The 16,442-nt window shown below is 38.4% G+C and overlaps 3 protein-coding genes across 10 annotated transcripts in view; 2 read left to right on the top strand and 1 right to left on the bottom strand.

Moving 5' to 3' along the window:
* Positions 1-6,150, top strand: part of TMBIM4 (transmembrane BAX inhibitor motif containing 4) — a 36,006-nt gene extending 29,856 nt beyond the window's left edge. Inside the window, 2 exon segments of one of the 2 annotated variants that reach the window (NM_001132624.1) lie at positions 3,164-3,209; positions 3,759-6,150. In NM_001132624.1, coding sequence (NP_001126096.1) covers positions 3,164-3,209; positions 3,759-3,965 — 253 coding nt within the window. In that variant the 3' untranslated portion in view covers positions 3,966-6,150. 2 annotated transcript variants of the gene reach the window in all.
* Positions 1-8,880, bottom strand: part of IRAK3 (interleukin 1 receptor associated kinase 3) — a 118,733-nt gene extending 109,853 nt beyond the window's left edge. For 4 of the 7 annotated variants that reach the window (XM_054527363.2, XM_054527364.2, XM_054527367.2 and 1 more), the window contains exon 1: positions 8,732-8,879. The gene's annotated coding sequence lies outside the window, so the exon portion shown is untranslated. Of the gene's footprint in view, positions 1-8,731 lie in introns of all 7 variants that reach the window. The other 3 variants (XM_054527362.2, XM_054527368.2, XM_054527359.2) reach the window with 2 other exon arrangements.
* Positions 8,881-8,914: 34 nt separating this feature from the next.
* Positions 8,915-16,119, top strand: LLPH (LLP homolog, long-term synaptic facilitation factor). The gene is made up of 3 exons (XM_002823488.6): positions 8,915-9,002; positions 10,608-10,825; positions 15,742-16,119. The coding sequence occupies exons 2-3, from the start codon at positions 10,615-10,617 to the stop codon at positions 15,918-15,920; spliced, it is 390 nt and encodes a 129-aa protein (XP_002823534.2). The 5' UTR covers positions 8,915-9,002; positions 10,608-10,614; the 3' UTR covers positions 15,921-16,119.
* The last annotated feature ends 323 nt before the right edge of the window (positions 16,120-16,442 follow it).

The raw sequence follows: 16,442 nt of genomic DNA, 5'->3' as shown, positions 1-16,442 counted from the left end.
TTGCTTACTAATTTTCTGCCTACTTGTTTTATCAATTAATGTGAGAGGGGTGTTGAAATTTCCAGCTACAAGTATGGATTGGTCTATTTCTCATGTAAATTCTATAATTTTGCATCATATTATTTTAAACTCCATTTTTAGATGCAGAACATTTAGGATTGTTATGTACTCTTGGTGAACTGACCCCTTTATCATTATGAAGTGACCTTCTTTAGCTCTAGTAATATCATTACCCTAAAATCTATTTCATTATTAATATAGCAACCCCAGCTTTCTTCTTAATTTGTTAGCATGTTAGCATTGTATATCTTTTTCTGTCCTTTTATTTTTAATGTATTTGTGTCTTTATATTTAAAAGGTGTTTTTTTAGAAGTCATAGTTGGATCTTGGTTTTTAAAAATCTAATCTGACCATCTCTGCTTTTAGTTATTTAGTCCATTTACATTTATTGTGATTATTAAGATGGTTGTGTTTATCTTCTTTATTGGCTTATTAGCTATAGTTCTTTTAATTAGAGGTTGCTCTAGGTTTTATAATATATGACTTTAAGTTATTAGTCTATCCTCAAATAATATACCATTTCATGTATACTTGTATCTCCTTTTCCCTACCTTTGTGCCATTGTTGCCGTAACTTTTAGTTCTACGTGTTATAAGCTCCATAATACATTATTATTTTTGCACTAAAAATTATATTATCTTTTAAAGGGATTTTAAAAATAGAAGTCCTTTAATGTTCACCAATGTATTTGCCATTTCTACTCTTCTTCATCTCTTCATGTAAATCTAAATTTCCACCTAATATCATTTGACTGAGGGACTTCTTTTTAACATTTCTTGTTGTCTGTTGGTCATCTTTTGTGTCTGAAAAAAACCTTTGTCTTTATTTTTGAAAGTTATTTTTGCTGGGTGTGAGATTCTAGGTTTTGGGTTTTTTTTTCTTGCTTTCAGTATTTTAAAGATGTCATTCCACTGTCCTCTGACTTACGTAGTTTCTGACAAGAAGTCTACCATCTTTCTTATATTTATTCCTCTGTATATGTTTCCCCCACACATACATAGCTACTTTTACCATTTTTTCTTTATCACTGGTTTGCAGTAATTTGATTACAATATTCCTTGGTGTGGTTCCCTCCCCCTCCACTTTTCTTCTGTTTCTTGGATCTGACAATGTAAAGTTTTCACCAAATTTGGAAAAAAAAATTGTTTAAGAGATGGGGTCTTGCTGTGTTGCCTAGGCTGGACTCGAACTCCTGGGTTCAAGTGATCCCTCCACCTCCTGAGTAGCTGGGATTACAGGCACACACCACTGTGCACAACTCAAATCTGGGAAATTTTTGGCCATTCTTCAAACATTTATCTGTCTCTCCTTCTTTCTCCTTTGCTTGAGACTCCAGTTACATCTATATTAGACTTCTAGATGTTGTCCCCTAATTCAGTGTTCTGTTTTTTTTTTTTTTTCTTTTTCTCTTTGTGATTCATTTTGGTTAGTTTCTATTGCTGTTTTCAAATTTAGTAATCTTCTTCAGTGTCTAATCTGCTATTAATTCCAATCAGAATATTTGTGTTTCATATATTGTATTTTTAATCAATTAAAGTTCAGTTCAATTTGTGTCTTTTGAAAAAAAATAGTATCTTCCATTTCTCTCCTCCTCATGATCATTCTTTCCTCGATCTCCTTGAACTAGGGAGTATATTTTTAATGTCATTGTCTACTCATTCTATCATTGTGTCATTTCTGGATTTGTTTCTATTGATTGTTTCTTCTTCTTGTTATGGGTCATATTTCCTTCATTTTTTTGCTTGCCTTTATAATTTTTTATTGGATGCTGGTCATTACAAATTTTACATGGTTGGGTGCTGAATTTTGTTGTATTAACTTTAAATATATTTGGCATTGTTCTCCTAGGATGCAGTTAAGTTCCTTGGAAAGTAAACCTTTTGAGGCTCTGTTAGGCAGGTCCAGAACAGCTTTTAGCTTAGGGGCTCATTTGGCCCTAAGGGTACTGCTGAGACAGTACCCTTCAGCATACTACTCAGTGCATGTCTTATGAGGTCTTTCTACTCCAGCTGGTGTGAATGCAAACTATTCCCAGTCCTGTGTGAACTCTGAGGATTGTTCTGCCTGCTTCTCTATGGTGGTTCTTTCTCCAGCCTTGGTCACCTCCTCAACATGCATGTATTAATCAGAACGTAGCTACAGACTCTAGGGGAACCCTGTGCATACACCAGAGTGCTCATTTTTGGTGGATAGTTCTCTTCTTTCTGGTATTCTGCCCTGCAAATTCTAGCTACCTTGGCTTCCCTGACCTCTGAATAAGTCTTGTCTACTCAACTCAAGGAGACCGCAAGTGACTATATGGGTTCTTATCCCTACACGGTGGCCTGGAAACCCTCTGTAGCTGGAGCAAATATAGACTTCACTTTCTTTGTATCTTTTATCTCAGGAATCCCTGTCCTGTGCTGTTTGCCGTCCAGTGTCCAAGAACTGTTGTTTCATATATTTTGTCTGGTTTTATTTAAGGAAGGAGGATAAATTTGGCCTCTGTAATTCCCTGTGACCTGAAGCAGCTGATAAGTCCCATATTTTATAACAAAAGACTGACTTCTTAGATGTCCTTTCTCATATAATTTATACTCTCTATATATAACAATTGAATTGTAATTCATAAAATTATAGCAGTGTCAGATGTGTCCATCAATTAAGTTCCATAATACGTAAGAATAAAATGGAAAGTACATTGTGAACTTCGATAGACATGTTCACAGAATAACTTGTTATTACTTGGTTTAAAAGTGCAATCGTATTTCATTTGTTTATATATTTTCTGAAAGTTTTTGTAGATCTCTGAATTAAAATACTTGTAATGATATTTCTGCTTTTATCTGTATTTTATGTTCCAAAACTTCACAAATTATACTGTTAACTAGGTTTGTATACCATAAAGACAAATGTTGAATAAATAGCTGTTCTTTCAATTTCTTTAAAAAAAAGATCCAAGATGGGCATTATATTCATTGTATGTTTACAAATTCTTACATTTTAGTTATTCTTCAGCAAAAAATCCAGATGGATGTTTTTTTTTTCAGAAAGTGTTGAATGGGTTTACAAAGTTTTTTTGTAAGGAACAATATTGTAAATTACTAAAATTTTATTTTTATAGGCTCTTTGCTCTTTTGTGGATATTGTGCCTGTCAGGATTCTTGAAGGTAAGTTATAATGGTTAACTTGAAATATAATTCTGGCTGTGTCAATATAAATAACCTCAAAAAGCTATAAGAGATACTCTTATGATAGGACACTTAGTTATAATTATCCAGAACATTTGTATATAGAATGATTATAGAATTATCCTTTTAGAAAATCAGGGTTTTGTGTTGGTCCTTATTATTGACTGAAAAAAAGATGAATGAATAAATGAATTAAATTACATAGAAAGAGGCCCTCGCTTACAACTGCCAAGCTCCAGTGGCACATTTAATTGTGAAAAATGAAATATATTTTTAAATAATTTATATTTGGAATGCTGTTTTTCAAAGTGGGTAATTTAGTTTAATGGAATATATCCGCTCATTCATCCTTCCATCCAACGGCAAGTTTGGACCTGCCTTGCCTTTTTCTGCTTTTAACATTTGTATTCAAAGTTGTACACCATTGTCAAATGTGTAATGTAGCAGTAAATCATTAGAGGAAGTAAGTTAAGTCCTGTTAATACTGTTCTCAAATATAAACATGTTTCTTTAATCTCTTCCCTATAGTTATTTTTTTATAGTGAGATAATGGAGTTGGTCTTAGCCGCTGCAGGAGCCCTTCTTTTCTGTGGATTCATCATCTATGACACACACTCACTGATGCATAAACTGTCACCTGAAGAGTACGTATTAGCTGCCATCAGCCTCTACTTGGATATCATCAATCTGTTCCTGCACCTGTTACGGTTTCTGGAAGCAGTTAATAAAAAGTAATTAAAAGTGTCTCAGCTCAACTGAAGAACAACAACAACAAAAATTTAACGAGAAAAAAAGGATTAAAGTAATTGGAAGCAGTATATAGAAACTGTTTCATTAAGTAATAAAGTTTGAAACAATGATTAAATACTGTTACAATCTTTATTTGTATCATATGTAATTTTGAGAGCTTTAAAATCTTACTGTTCTTTATGATACCTCATTTCTAAATCCTTGATTTAGGATCTCAGTTAAGAGCTATCAAAATTCTATTAAAAATGCTTTTCTGGCTGGGCATAGTGGCTCACGCCTGTAATCCCACCACTTTGGGAGACCGAGGCAGGTGGATCACAAGGTCAAGAGGTCAAGACCATCCTGGCCAACATGGTGAAACCCCGTCTCTACTAAAAATACAAAAATTAGCTGGATGTGGTGGCATGCGCCTATAGTCCCAGCTACTCAAGAGGCTGAGGCCAGAGAATCGCTTGAACCTGGGAGGTGGAGGTTGCATTGAGCCAAGATCACACCACTGCATTCCAGCCTGGTGACAGAGCGAGACTCAGTCTCAAAAAAAAAAAAAAAAGTTTTTCTTCCTAAATTAGCCACGCATAGTGATTCATTTGCAATTCAAAAATAATTTTATGAGTAGATAAGAATATCAGTTTGCCTTTGTCTAGTGATTTTATCTAAATTTTCCCTGAATTATTAAGTAATATTGATTTGGCTTTGATTCTAAAGTAGTAGAGTCTTTACCATTATAAATTGTAAATCTCTTTTTGCTTAAAAGGAAAAAAATGTAAAAGATAAATTCCACAGAGAATTATTCAGTATTATATTAAAATGTTAATGACTTTTTATTTTAAATTGTACTAAAATTGAAAGTCTGCCTGAAAGTCAGATATTATGACAAAATTTGACATTAATTGTTTTTTAAAGTATAGATTTCATTTGAAATTATAGAATGCTAATGTGGTTAGAGGACACCAAAGATACTGGGTCATCAGCCATTAAGTATATCTATTTCAAAATTAAAATATTTGGGAAATATTGTCTTATGGTTTCATTTGTGTTGGTGCACACAGCATGTTAGGTCAGTGTACCAGTAACCAATGAAATTTTGTCAAATTCCCTCACTGTACTAGTTTGTTAGGCTGCCATAACAAAGTACTACAGCTTGGGTGGCTTCAACAAGAAATTTATTTTCCCACAGTTCTGGAGGCTAAAAGTCCAAGATCAGGGTGTTAGCAGGGTTGGTTTCCTCTGAGGCCTTTCTCTTTGATTTCTAGATGGCCGTCTTCTCCCTGTGTCTTTAAATGGCCTTCCCTCTGTACTTGTCTGTGCCCAAATTTCTTCTTCTTATGAGGACACCAGTCATACTGGATTAGGTCCCACACTGAGGACCTCATTTTTCCTTAATTACCTCTTTAAAAACCTATCTCCAAATACAGTCACATTCTGAAGTGCTGGGAATAGGATTTCTTCATGTGAATTTTGGGGGGACTACAACTCAGCCCATAACACTCCCTAAGTATTTCCCAGCTACTAAGTTGAAATAAACTTGTAGTATCAGTTTAAGCTTGCATGATTTGTAGATGTAAATTTGACTTTATTATCATTAATTGTTGAATTATCAAGTGCATGATGCAGTGCAATCAAGTTTAACATAGCATGGTGGGTAAAAGCATCTAGATTAGAATCCTTGCAATCCAACCAGGTGCTTAAGTGACATTTGGCAAATTATTTATCCTTCCTTAGGTCTTTTGCCTTATCTTCATAATGGGAATAATAATGATGTCTAGCTTATTGGGCTGTTATAAGGATTAAAGGAGATAGATAAATAAACCAAACTAAGTGCTTAATTAGTGTCAGCTGATGATATTAATACCATTTTCAGTTCAAAGGTGGAATGGACTGATTTGTGACTAAAGATTCTGTATAAGCAAAAGTAGATCTGACATTTTTAAAATGTAAAACAATGCCATTCTTTTCACTAAATTATTTTTTATTTAGAAAATAGTTATTTTCCATGAAAATGTTAACATGTAATAAGTTTATCATTTCTAAATGACTTACATTTTCCAAAAAAAATTGTTTTAATTTCTGATATGATCAATTTAATAAGCGTGTAAAGGAATCCCAAGACCAAGAAGTTTGAAAACCTTTGGTACAAAATATTACATTTTATAAATGAACCATTGGTTTATTCCTATGTTCTGTCAATGAATTTTATGTGGTATGTAAGTCCGTGTATGTGTCCCACTGTGTATAAGTAATGAGTTCTTCTAGGTAGGGAATATACCTCGACCATTTTAAAGCATTGCATTAAGTAAAGGTGAAAATATACAGACTCCAGAAATATTAATAGAAAGTGGAATTAGGGCTGGGCATGGTGGCTCACACCTTTAATTCCAGCACTTTGGGAGACCGAGGCGGGCAGATCACCTGAGGTTGGGAGTTCAAGATCAGCCTGGCTAACACGGTGAAACCCCGTCTCTACTAAATATACAAAATTAGCTGGGCATGTTGGCGTATGCCTGTAATCCCAGCTACTCAGGAGGCTGAGCCAGAAGAATTGCTTGAATCCGGGAGGCAGAGGTTGCAGTGAGCCAGGATCGTGCCACTGCACTCCAGCCTGGTGATGAAGTGAGACTCCGTCTCAAAAAAAAAAAAAAGAACGTGGAATTAGCAGGACTTGGACAGAGCAACAGGCAACTCAGTGTGCAAGGGCCAAAGGAAGAACAGCTAAGAGGTAGGAAGAAAATGAGGAAAGAGCAGTATCTGAGAACTTCTGTATTTCTTGAATGTAATTTGGGAAAAGAGATGCAGCAGGCCGTATACACCTGCCTTAATTTCTTCTCAGACCTAGCTTCAGTCTACTTGATGCATTTCCAGGGATTAGTGGTCAACAGCCAGCTGCAGGCCTTTTTTTGGAGCAGCTAAGGACTTAAATGCTTTTCGCTTTTTCCTTTCATCTTTCTAGAGCTTTGTCTTGAAGTCCCCATCATCTAGGGAATGGGCAACATGGGGTCACTATCTGAATCCCAGAAGTCTTCCTGTTCCTTACTAAGTGATTGTGCAGATCAGGGATTCCATGGGAAGAGGCCTGACTGCAGGGGCCCCACTGACTGTTCTGCATCATGTAGCATGCCTTTTGGATGAGAAAATCAGTCTGCTTCCTGTAAGGTATTCAGGGCCACCCACTGTGCCTCTATTTCTATATATAGGCTCCTTCCAGCTCTGTGATGAGCCACTGCAATGTTTAGTTGGACCCTTAAGCCTTGTTTGTCCATTAGGAGATAAAGTTTCCTGAAAACAGTAGTTTAGTTTCCTTCATCTTTGCAAATTCAGCATAGTGCCTATAATAGAGTGCATATTCAAAGGCATGAATGAAGGAACGAATTAGACTTTTAAATATACTAAGGCCACTTAACTCCTCTAGAACTGCTTTTATATAACTGGTGAGGGGACATAAGTAAAAAGGAGTAAAAGGATGTTTTACTCAGCTGTTTAAAGCACTTGCAATGCTAAATCATGGCATGGTATTTTAACAACATGACATTTTCATAATAGGTAAATTATTTTTTCTGGTGCTAAGTGCCTATTCAAAAGTCTTGTCCTGGTATGTTAAACAAGATACAGTAAATATGGACTATCAGAATGTAAGCTTTCTCTAAAATGCAATGTGCACATGTATTTTTGGGTGAGGTAGCTAACTTCTCATTTGAAAGATGAGGTACAGTATATGGTTAACTTGTAAAACAGAAATTCACTTGCTTTATAAGAATGAAATCTCATTTAAATAAACCAGGTTTCTTAGGCATGCTTCCTTTTTTTTGTATCAAATGTTCTAAGTTTTTTTCAGCCTCTTTAACCTTGCTGTATTCTGAATTCAGTAATTTCCATACTATGCATGGTTTCATAAAGGGCACAAATTTAAAGAAAAAAGGTACCCATAGATTGCCTCAGAACCCTTTTTTCTAGCAACCAGCAGGAGTTTACCAGAACATCATTAAAGACATGTTTTTTGGGTATATGTCGTAAATCTCTAGAAACATTGCTTACAAATAGTACTCTGTAGCTATACGTTTGAAACTATAATGTAAAAAGGGTACCATTTGTTGAACTCTTTAACAGCATCAATTAGGTTGTATTATGTTCACTTTAGGGACAAGGAAATTCAGGCCCTTATGACATTAATTACTCACCCATATCGTTCACAAATGTTGGAAGCAAGAATACAACACAGACCTATATGATTCCAAAGCCTATGCCATTAGAAATAGTTGTAAAGTAAGTGTTCTTCGTGAGCTAAGACAATCGTCCTAGGCTTAGCATTGTGCCTGATATGTAAGTGATCAGACAGGTAAACAATGATAGAACTGAAATCCTTTGATCATTTTACCCTTTAAATTCTTCTCTGGGGTAGGAAAAGCTTGTTTTCTGTTTTTGGTAACAGCTTTGAGTATAACTGACATGCAATAAGTTGCACATATTTAAAGTGTGCAGTTTGATACGGTTTGACATATGTGTACATCTGTGAGGCCATCACCCGAGATGAGAAAATGCACAGGCTGCAAATAAAAATGATCTCAATACGGCCTCTGGAAGAACACCTGATCTAGGCTGACTTGATCTAAGGAAATACATGCGTATCATGTAAACGGTGTGGTCAGATCTAAAGGTCGGCTCGGAGCTCCCTATCTGACAAGTAGGGTCCCCTGGCCAGGTTCACTCCACAGGTTAGTCTCGGGGCTACCCTGCCCACGTCCAGAAAGCGGACCTACCTGGAGCCTAACCTTGACCGGACACGCTTCTGCATTCTCCATATCCGACTTCTACACCTGTATGGGACGGACCAAGTTTCTAGGTCCGCGATTACACCAAAGGCGGAAGCTCGTCAGCGCCCGGCTTCCAAAATCCCGCTTCTCAAGGATTCTTGAGACATTTTGTCTCCCGGCGTGCAATGCGTCCGCCCCGGATGGCCTCTGCCCGGAAGACGGAAGTGCAAAGACTTCCGGTCGGCGTGAGCCTGAGGTGTGGGTGTTCGTTTCTCAGGTGAGTTCGGTGCCTCACCGGTCCAGTGAGACATGGGACTTGGCGCTTGATTCCGCCACCCCTGGAGAATTTCGTTTCTTGACACTCGCTGGGCTATACTTGAGCTCCTGTCCGGCGATGCAGGCCTTGTTGAGGGCGAGGGTTCCCCGTGCTCTTGGTGGGGGCCCTCCGGCTTTCGAGTGCACTGGGTAAAGTGGAGCCCACCGCTGTTGTTCACTCCCGCTGAAGTTAACTTTGGCCCTCAAGGTTGTTTACCGCCCGCTTTCCTAGCCCTTCTCAAGGGTTGAGTTATGTAAACAAGGGAGCGGAATGACTTTGTGATTGCCGGCGTTCAAAAAATGTTAGTCGTTCGTTCAACAAATATGCAAAATTCTGTGCACTGGGCGATTCAGCAGTGAACAAGACCTTTCCCTCTACCTTCGTGGAGTCTACAGTCTGGGGAGAGGGTGGGGGGCGTGACAGAAAACAAGAGTTTCAGGTTGTAACACTTATTAAGCAGGGAAGGGAGCTTACAGAGGTCAGAGGAGTCCTTTCTGAGGTATCGAATGAAGGAGCAAGCCTTGAGAAGAGCAGTTGCCAGGCATAGGGACAGCAAATATGAAGGCACTGACGTAGAGATAGTTTGGACTCTTTACAGACGTAGTTGGAGCCTGCGGGGATGGGGATGGGGAATGAAATGAAATAGAGTTGAAGGAGGCAGGGGACAGATCACAAATGACCTTGTAGATCTTGAATATATATGAGGGAGGAGGTCTTTAAAGAACTCGAAGAAAGGCAGTGAATGCTCTTTTAAAAGATCACACTGAGCACCTTGTGGAGGATTTAGGGCGGAACTGAGTGGAAAGAAAACGAGTAGGAACAGATAAGTTTACAGTCGTTAAGTTGGCTTGAGAGGATGGATAATGAAGATGAGGTGAAGTGTTTATAAAAATCATTTTGTAATTTGTAAGCTGTTGCATAAACGTAAGGTGATGACGCTCTTGCATTCTGGGGAAATTAAGTTTCTGTATTTTGTAAAGAAATTCAGCCGGGCGCGGTGACTCAAGTCTGTAATCCCAGCACTTTGGGAGGCTGAGGCGGGGGGATCACAAGGTTAGGAGATCGAGACTATGCTGGCTAACACGGTGAAACCCCATCTCTACTAAAAATACAAAAAATTAGCCGGGCGTGGTGGCGGGCACCTGTAGTCCCAGCTGCTCGGGAGGCTGAGGCAGGAGAATGGCGTGAACCTGGGAGGTGGCGCTTGCGGTGAGCTGAGATCGTGCCACTGCACTCCAGCCTGGGAGACAGAGCAAGACTCCGTCTCAAAAAAAAAAAAAAAAAAAAAAAAGAAATTCAAGGTGCTTTCAGAATTGGTTTGATTTGTAGTTTGCTTATGACCACAAGTTTGATTTGATATCTTAATTGTTATTTAGTGACTGTATGTACCATGTTGATCTTCATATAAGTTGCATGTTAAGTCATAAAAAAAAGTGAACAGATTGAAGAGTTTTACTTTTCACTTGTTTTGTAGAGATACCTGTTGGCCTGGTTTTCTAAGGATTTGCCTTTTTTCTTTTTTATATTAAAGATTTACTTTTGAATGTGTGTTTTTGTTAACTTCAGGTAAAACATGGCTAAAAGCTTACGGAGTAAGTGGAAAAGAAAGATGCGTGCTGAAAAGAGAAAAAAGAATGCCCCAAAGGAGGTCAGCAGGCTTAAAAGTATTCTCAAACTAGACGGTGATGTTTTAATGAAAGATGTTCAAGAGATAGCAGCTGTGGTGGTACCCAAACCCAAACATTGCCAAGAGAAAATGCAATGTGAGGTAAAAGATGAAAAGGGTGAGTGTGCTTCTTCTTTTTCTTTCTTTCTCTCTTTTTTTTTTTTTTTGAGGCAAGGTCTCCTCCCTCTGTCACCTAGGCTAGAGTGCAGTGGTGTGATTATAGCTTCCTGCAGCTTTGAATTTCTGAGCTGAAGCGGATTCTTCCCACCTCAGCCTTCCAAAGCACTGGGTTACAGGCATGAACCACAGTGCCCAGCCCCTCTGCCCTTCATTTAAAAAAAAAAAAATTCTGTCAAGCCTGTTCATGTATATAGTTATGTTTTGGATTATTTAGAGTGGGTCTTTGGTGTTTATACAATAGCCTCCATGTCTCAGGAATAAACAGTTCTACAGGAGTAGACAAATCTAGACATACTCTGGTTGGAAGGGTACACAGTTCACTCGGCCTAGGCAGCATAGGTCTTCATTTTACTCTTTGTAAGATCTAATTCCCATTCTATGAGTCCTATGCCCTTATACTATTATCCTGAAAATCACAGGGTTTCACTATTTCATTTTGACAGATTCTAGGAACCTTTGTGTCTTACTCATGAAGTTGGAGGATATATATATAATGCTGCTTTTTGCACATTTAATGCACCAATTTGGCAGCAAACTAAATTAAGCATTCGCAATACCCAGACTTTAAAATAGAAATACATTTATTTGATGTCTTATGCCCAAGGAAGAGAGCAGTATTTCTCAATCTCCCAAACTTAGGGGGTTTTTTCCCTTTAAAAATGGCTGTTTTTAACTTTTTTTCTTCCCATTTCATCCTTCTCCCACTCCGTATCAATAAAAATTACAAAAAGCATTTTACTTCAACTTCTGTGAGAAAAAGGGGCCAACCAACAGAAATATCCTCATCTTTCCACTACCCAAGTCTATAAGAATTTAAAGAAATTAAATTTAAATGTTGTATAGTCTGTTTTCCCTTTTTTATTAATGCTCTCTCCAAGGCCAGTTTCTCCACTTGTGTTCTGAATCCTCTCCACCATTACATTCTCAGGGGTTGTACTCATGCATCTGCCTTATCAGTCTCCTCCACTGGGTCATTGCCAACAGCATAGATGTGTTCTGGGATGTTCAATGTCAAAAGAAAGAAAGAAAAATTTCTCCCTTGATCTCAAGTTCTCTCAATCTGCTGCTTTATTTCAGCTGTCCTTGAAACTTTTTGAAACACTTGCCTTCACTTGCTGTTTTCATTTCCTTACACAGGTCACCCCTCCCTATTGGTTATTTTTTGTTGTTGTGAAGGCAAAATCCACATAACATAAAATTAACCATTTTAAAGTGTACAGTTCAGTGGTATTTAGTACATTCATGTTGTGCAACCATCACCTCTAGTTCCAAAACACTTTCCTCACCCCAAAAGGAAACTTAATACCCATTAAAGAGTCTGTCTCTCCTCCTCCTACCCCCAGCCTCTGGCAACCACTAATGTGCTCTTTTCATGTGTGAATTTACCTGTTTTGAATATTTCTTATAAATGGAATCATATATAATGAGACCTTTGTGCCTGACGTATTTCCCTTAGCATGGTGCTTTTGAAGGTCACCCACATTGTAGCATATAATCAGTACTTCCTTTCTTTTTAAGGCTAAATAATAGTCCATTGCATGTGCCACGTTTCATATCCATTCAACAGTTGCTGGGCATTTGGATTTCTTTCCCCTTATGGGTGTTGTGAATAGTGCTGCTATGAACATTCAGGTGCGCAAGGTTTTGTTTGATAAGTGGAATTGCTGGGTCATATGGTAATTGTTTTTAATGTTTTCCACATCAGCCACACTATTTTACATTCCCACCTGCAGTGTTTGAATATTTGAGTTTCTTCACATCCTCACTAATACTTGTTTTCCATTTTCAGATTATAGCCATCTTTGTGGGTATGAAATAGATTCTCATTGTAATTTTGATTCGGAGTTTCCTAATGACTAATGACGTTGAATGAAGTGTTTTTTGTTTTTTGTTTGTTTGCTTTTTGTTTTTTTTTTTTTTTGAGATGGAGTCTCACTGTTGCCCAGGCTGGAGTGCAGTGGCATGATCTCAGCTCACCACAACCTCTGCCTCCCAGGTTCAAGCAATTCTCCTGCCTCAGACTCCCAAGTAGCTGGGAATACAGGCGTGTGCCACCATGCCCAGCTGAATTTTGCATTTTTAGTAGAGTTGGGGTTTCACCATGTTGGCCAGGCTGGTCTTGAACTCCTGACCTCAAGTGATCCACCTGCCTCAGCCTCCCAAAGTGCTGGGATTACAGGTGTGAGCCACCGCACCCGGCTGAACATTTTTTCATATGCTTATTGACCATTTGTGTATCTTTTTGGAGAAAGGTCTACTCAAGTCTTTTGCCTCGTTTTTCAATTACGTTGTTTGTCTTTTTATTATCAGGTTGTTAAGAGTTCTTTATATGTTCTAGATACCAGATGCCCATCCACTCTTGATTCTTTTGGATTGATCCTGTTTTCTTTTCTCTCCTGTTTTCTATATCTTTTGTTATACCCTCTAATTTCCTTGACCTTGTATTCTGGTTCTTATTACTTGGTTTTCTCTTATATTTTTAATTTCTAAAAGTTTTTCTTTTCTTTTTTTTTTTTTTTTTTTACTTTTTTTTTGAGATGGAGTCTTGCTCTATTGCCCAGGCTGGAGTGCAGTGGCGTGATCTTGGCTCAGTGCAAGCTCCGCCTCCTGGGTTTGCGCCATTCTCCTGCCTCAGCCTCCCGAGTAGCTGCGACTACAGGCACCTGCCATCGCGCCCGGCTAATTTTTTGTATTTTTAGTGGAGACGGGGTTTCACCGTGTTAGCTAGGATGGTCTTGATCTCCTGACCTCGTGATCCGCCCGCCTCGGCCTCCCAAAGTGCTGGGATTACAGGCGTGAGCCACTGCGCCCAGCCTACTGTTCCTTTTTCATAGCTTTGTGTTCTTTATGTTTTTTAAATGCCCCTTGAGTCATCAACTCTGTGTTCTAAATGGGCATGTATCTTCTCTGATTTTCCTAAAGGTATTAATTACAGTTTGCTTTTGAAATTTTTATTTATGGTATGTATTATCTGTCTTTCCTCTTGGAATTCCCTCCCAAGCCCTTCCATTCCTTTACTTTTGTCTCTTTCTTTCATATTAGAAGCTTTTCTCAAATGTCTGGTGATCAGTGGTCGTTGTTTGTATTTAAAAGTGTGGCACTACAATGATGATTGGAAGCTGGAGGGAGACAAGGTGTGGGAGAGGGTGTGTCAACTGCTAGATGTATAGAAGAATTGGAATGGCTCCAGGAGGTTTTATTCGGAGATCTCTTATATCAGAATCTGTTAAGTCTTTTTTTTTTCTCATCATCCCCCGAGAGAAATTCTCTTATGTCCTGCCTGGGGAATTCTGGATGCCCTTATTCTTAGATATTTTAGGAGCTAAAGGGAGGTGGGACTGAGACTGAGGGAGTCTCCGCATTTAGTAATCTATGTGTTATCAATTTGGTTCTCATCTCCACCCTCAAGTTCATGTTTTTCCTTATTTCTACTCCTTCAACTGCCTGCCTAATTTCTTAAGCCGTAAACCTAGTAGTCATCCTTGATTTCTCTTTCCTTTATTCCCCACATCTAAACCATTAGCAAGTGTTACTGATTGTCCCAAAAATACATTAGAAATCTGTATCCATTTTTCTCCTGCTTTCACCTTGATTCAGATGGCCGTCATCTCTTGCCTGTACTATTATAGGAGCCTTTTTACTTCTCTCTTCTGCTCTTGTTCCCTTCTCATTTATCTTCTACATATCCACCAATGTGATCTTTTTAGAAGGTAAATCAGATTATATCACTGCCATGCTTAAAAACCTCATTATCTTAACATGTTCTTACCAGCGCCTACCAGTTCTTTTTTTTTTTTTTTTTGGGAGACAGGATCTCACTTTGTTGCCCAGGCTGGAGTATAGTGGCTGTTCACAGGCGTGACCAAGCCCACAACATCCTTGAACTCCTGGCCTCAAATGATCCTCCCACCCCAGTCTCTCAAATAGCTGAGACTACAAATGCCTATAGATACTATACCTGGCTGAGGTTTTCTTTCTGTTTGCTTTGTTAGTCTCCCCTCAACAGAACATTGTAAACTCCGTGAGGGCTAGGAGCTCATATGGACCACTGTATCCCCATAAACTAGAACAGCACCTAAAATAATCATTCAACACTAGTTATTGAGTGGCTGTTATATACCAGACACTATTCTAGATACTGTGGAAACAATGGTGAATATCTAATATAATGCCAGGTAGTCGAGATAATAGAAGACTTTGTGTATCCTGATAAGGAGGTCCCAGTGAGGGACTCTGAGCATGTCCTTCACAGTGGAGAAGGTGATAGGTGTACCACAGCATGCTTGCACTGAGCTTCCTGCCAAGTCTCCTATCAGTAGAGCTGGATCTCTGGGTGTTACCTAGCTAGGAAAAGTATGCCAGCCCCAGGATGTGTCCAGGTCTTTCTTCTCTGTTGAGTGCCTGTCTCTGCCATTACAACCCTGCTGCTGACTACTCTATCGAGTTCATTAAAGTTCATTCTCAGTTCATTATAATTTAGTTCAAGTTCATAAGAAATGGCCAGTCATTCCTAATCAGTTCATTGCATCTAAGGTGTATCCCTTAGAAGTGTAGGTGTGCTTACTGAACTCAAGGAATCACTTAATGTGAGAAATGTTCTTGTAACTCACATGTGCTCAGAACCACATATCTACTAATGTACTAACTCAGAGCCATGCATCCTAAATGTTTCCTATTTAACATTACTATTCTAAGGAAGGACAGTCATGCCAACATTCTTTAGAAAGTTTTTTCTTCTCTATTTTTGGTCTACCTTCAGTTCTAATGTTCTGATGTTCTCAGTGCATTAATATGCTTTCACAGGGTGGTTTTTTTCATACATGGTGTTAATAGTTTTTCCATCTTTTAATGCAGATGACATGAAAATGGAGACTGATATTAAGAGAAACAAAAAGACTCTTCTAGACCAGCATGGACAGTACCCAATATGGATGAACCAAAGGCAAAGAAAAAGGCTGAAGGCAAAGCGAGAGAAAAGAAAGGGGAAAAGCAAAGCAAAAGCAGTGAAAGTGGCAAAGGGTTTGGCCTGGTAGACTCTTAAAATCTTAGAAAATGCCACATGGGATAGATGATGGATTAGAATGTATACACATGTATACTTTGATTTCAACTGCCACCAAATGAAAACCATTTGTTCTCCTATTTTAACTTGGCCTTTTTTCTTCAATTCAAACCCAGTATAACTCCTCAAGTTTGTTTTGGGAACTTGAATAAAATATTTTCTTTGATACATCCAAGCTCTACTGACACTTTAATTGGATGCTACCCAATATCTGGTTATAATCAGGTCTCAACATTCTGTCAGGTATTAATATGGTTAGAATTGTTCTTACAACTGGTAATTATAGTCAGTAGAGATAAAACAGATGATGTACTGAGAAATTTTTGTGAACTTAGATTTAAACAAAGCTGTTGTATAATCATATCATTTAAAAATACTACATTAGGGCTGGGCACGGTAAATCACACCTGTATGTAATCCCAGCACTTTGGGAGGCTGAGGCAGGCGGATCACGAGGTCAGTTCGAGACCAGCCTGGCTAATACGGTGAAACT

This window comes from Pongo abelii, chromosome 10 (genome assembly GCF_028885655.2).
Source record: "Pongo abelii isolate AG06213 chromosome 10, NHGRI_mPonAbe1-v2.0_pri, whole genome shotgun sequence".
NCBI lineage: Eukaryota > Metazoa > Chordata > Mammalia > Primates > Hominidae > Pongo > Pongo abelii.
The sequence above is the reverse complement of the archived record's forward strand: the minus strand, read 5'-3'. Positions and strand labels throughout refer to the sequence as shown.

Bases quoted from the DNA above. Each gene is read 5' to 3' on its own strand.
- LLPH (XM_002823488.6), top strand. From the start codon at position 10,615: ATGGCTAAAAGCTTACGGAGTAAGTGGAAAAGAAAGATGCGTGCTGAA. The intron at 10,826-15,741 runs GTGAGTGTGCTT...CTTTTAATGCAG, and splicing joins TGAGGTAAAAGATGAAAAGG to ATGACATGAAAATGGAGACT.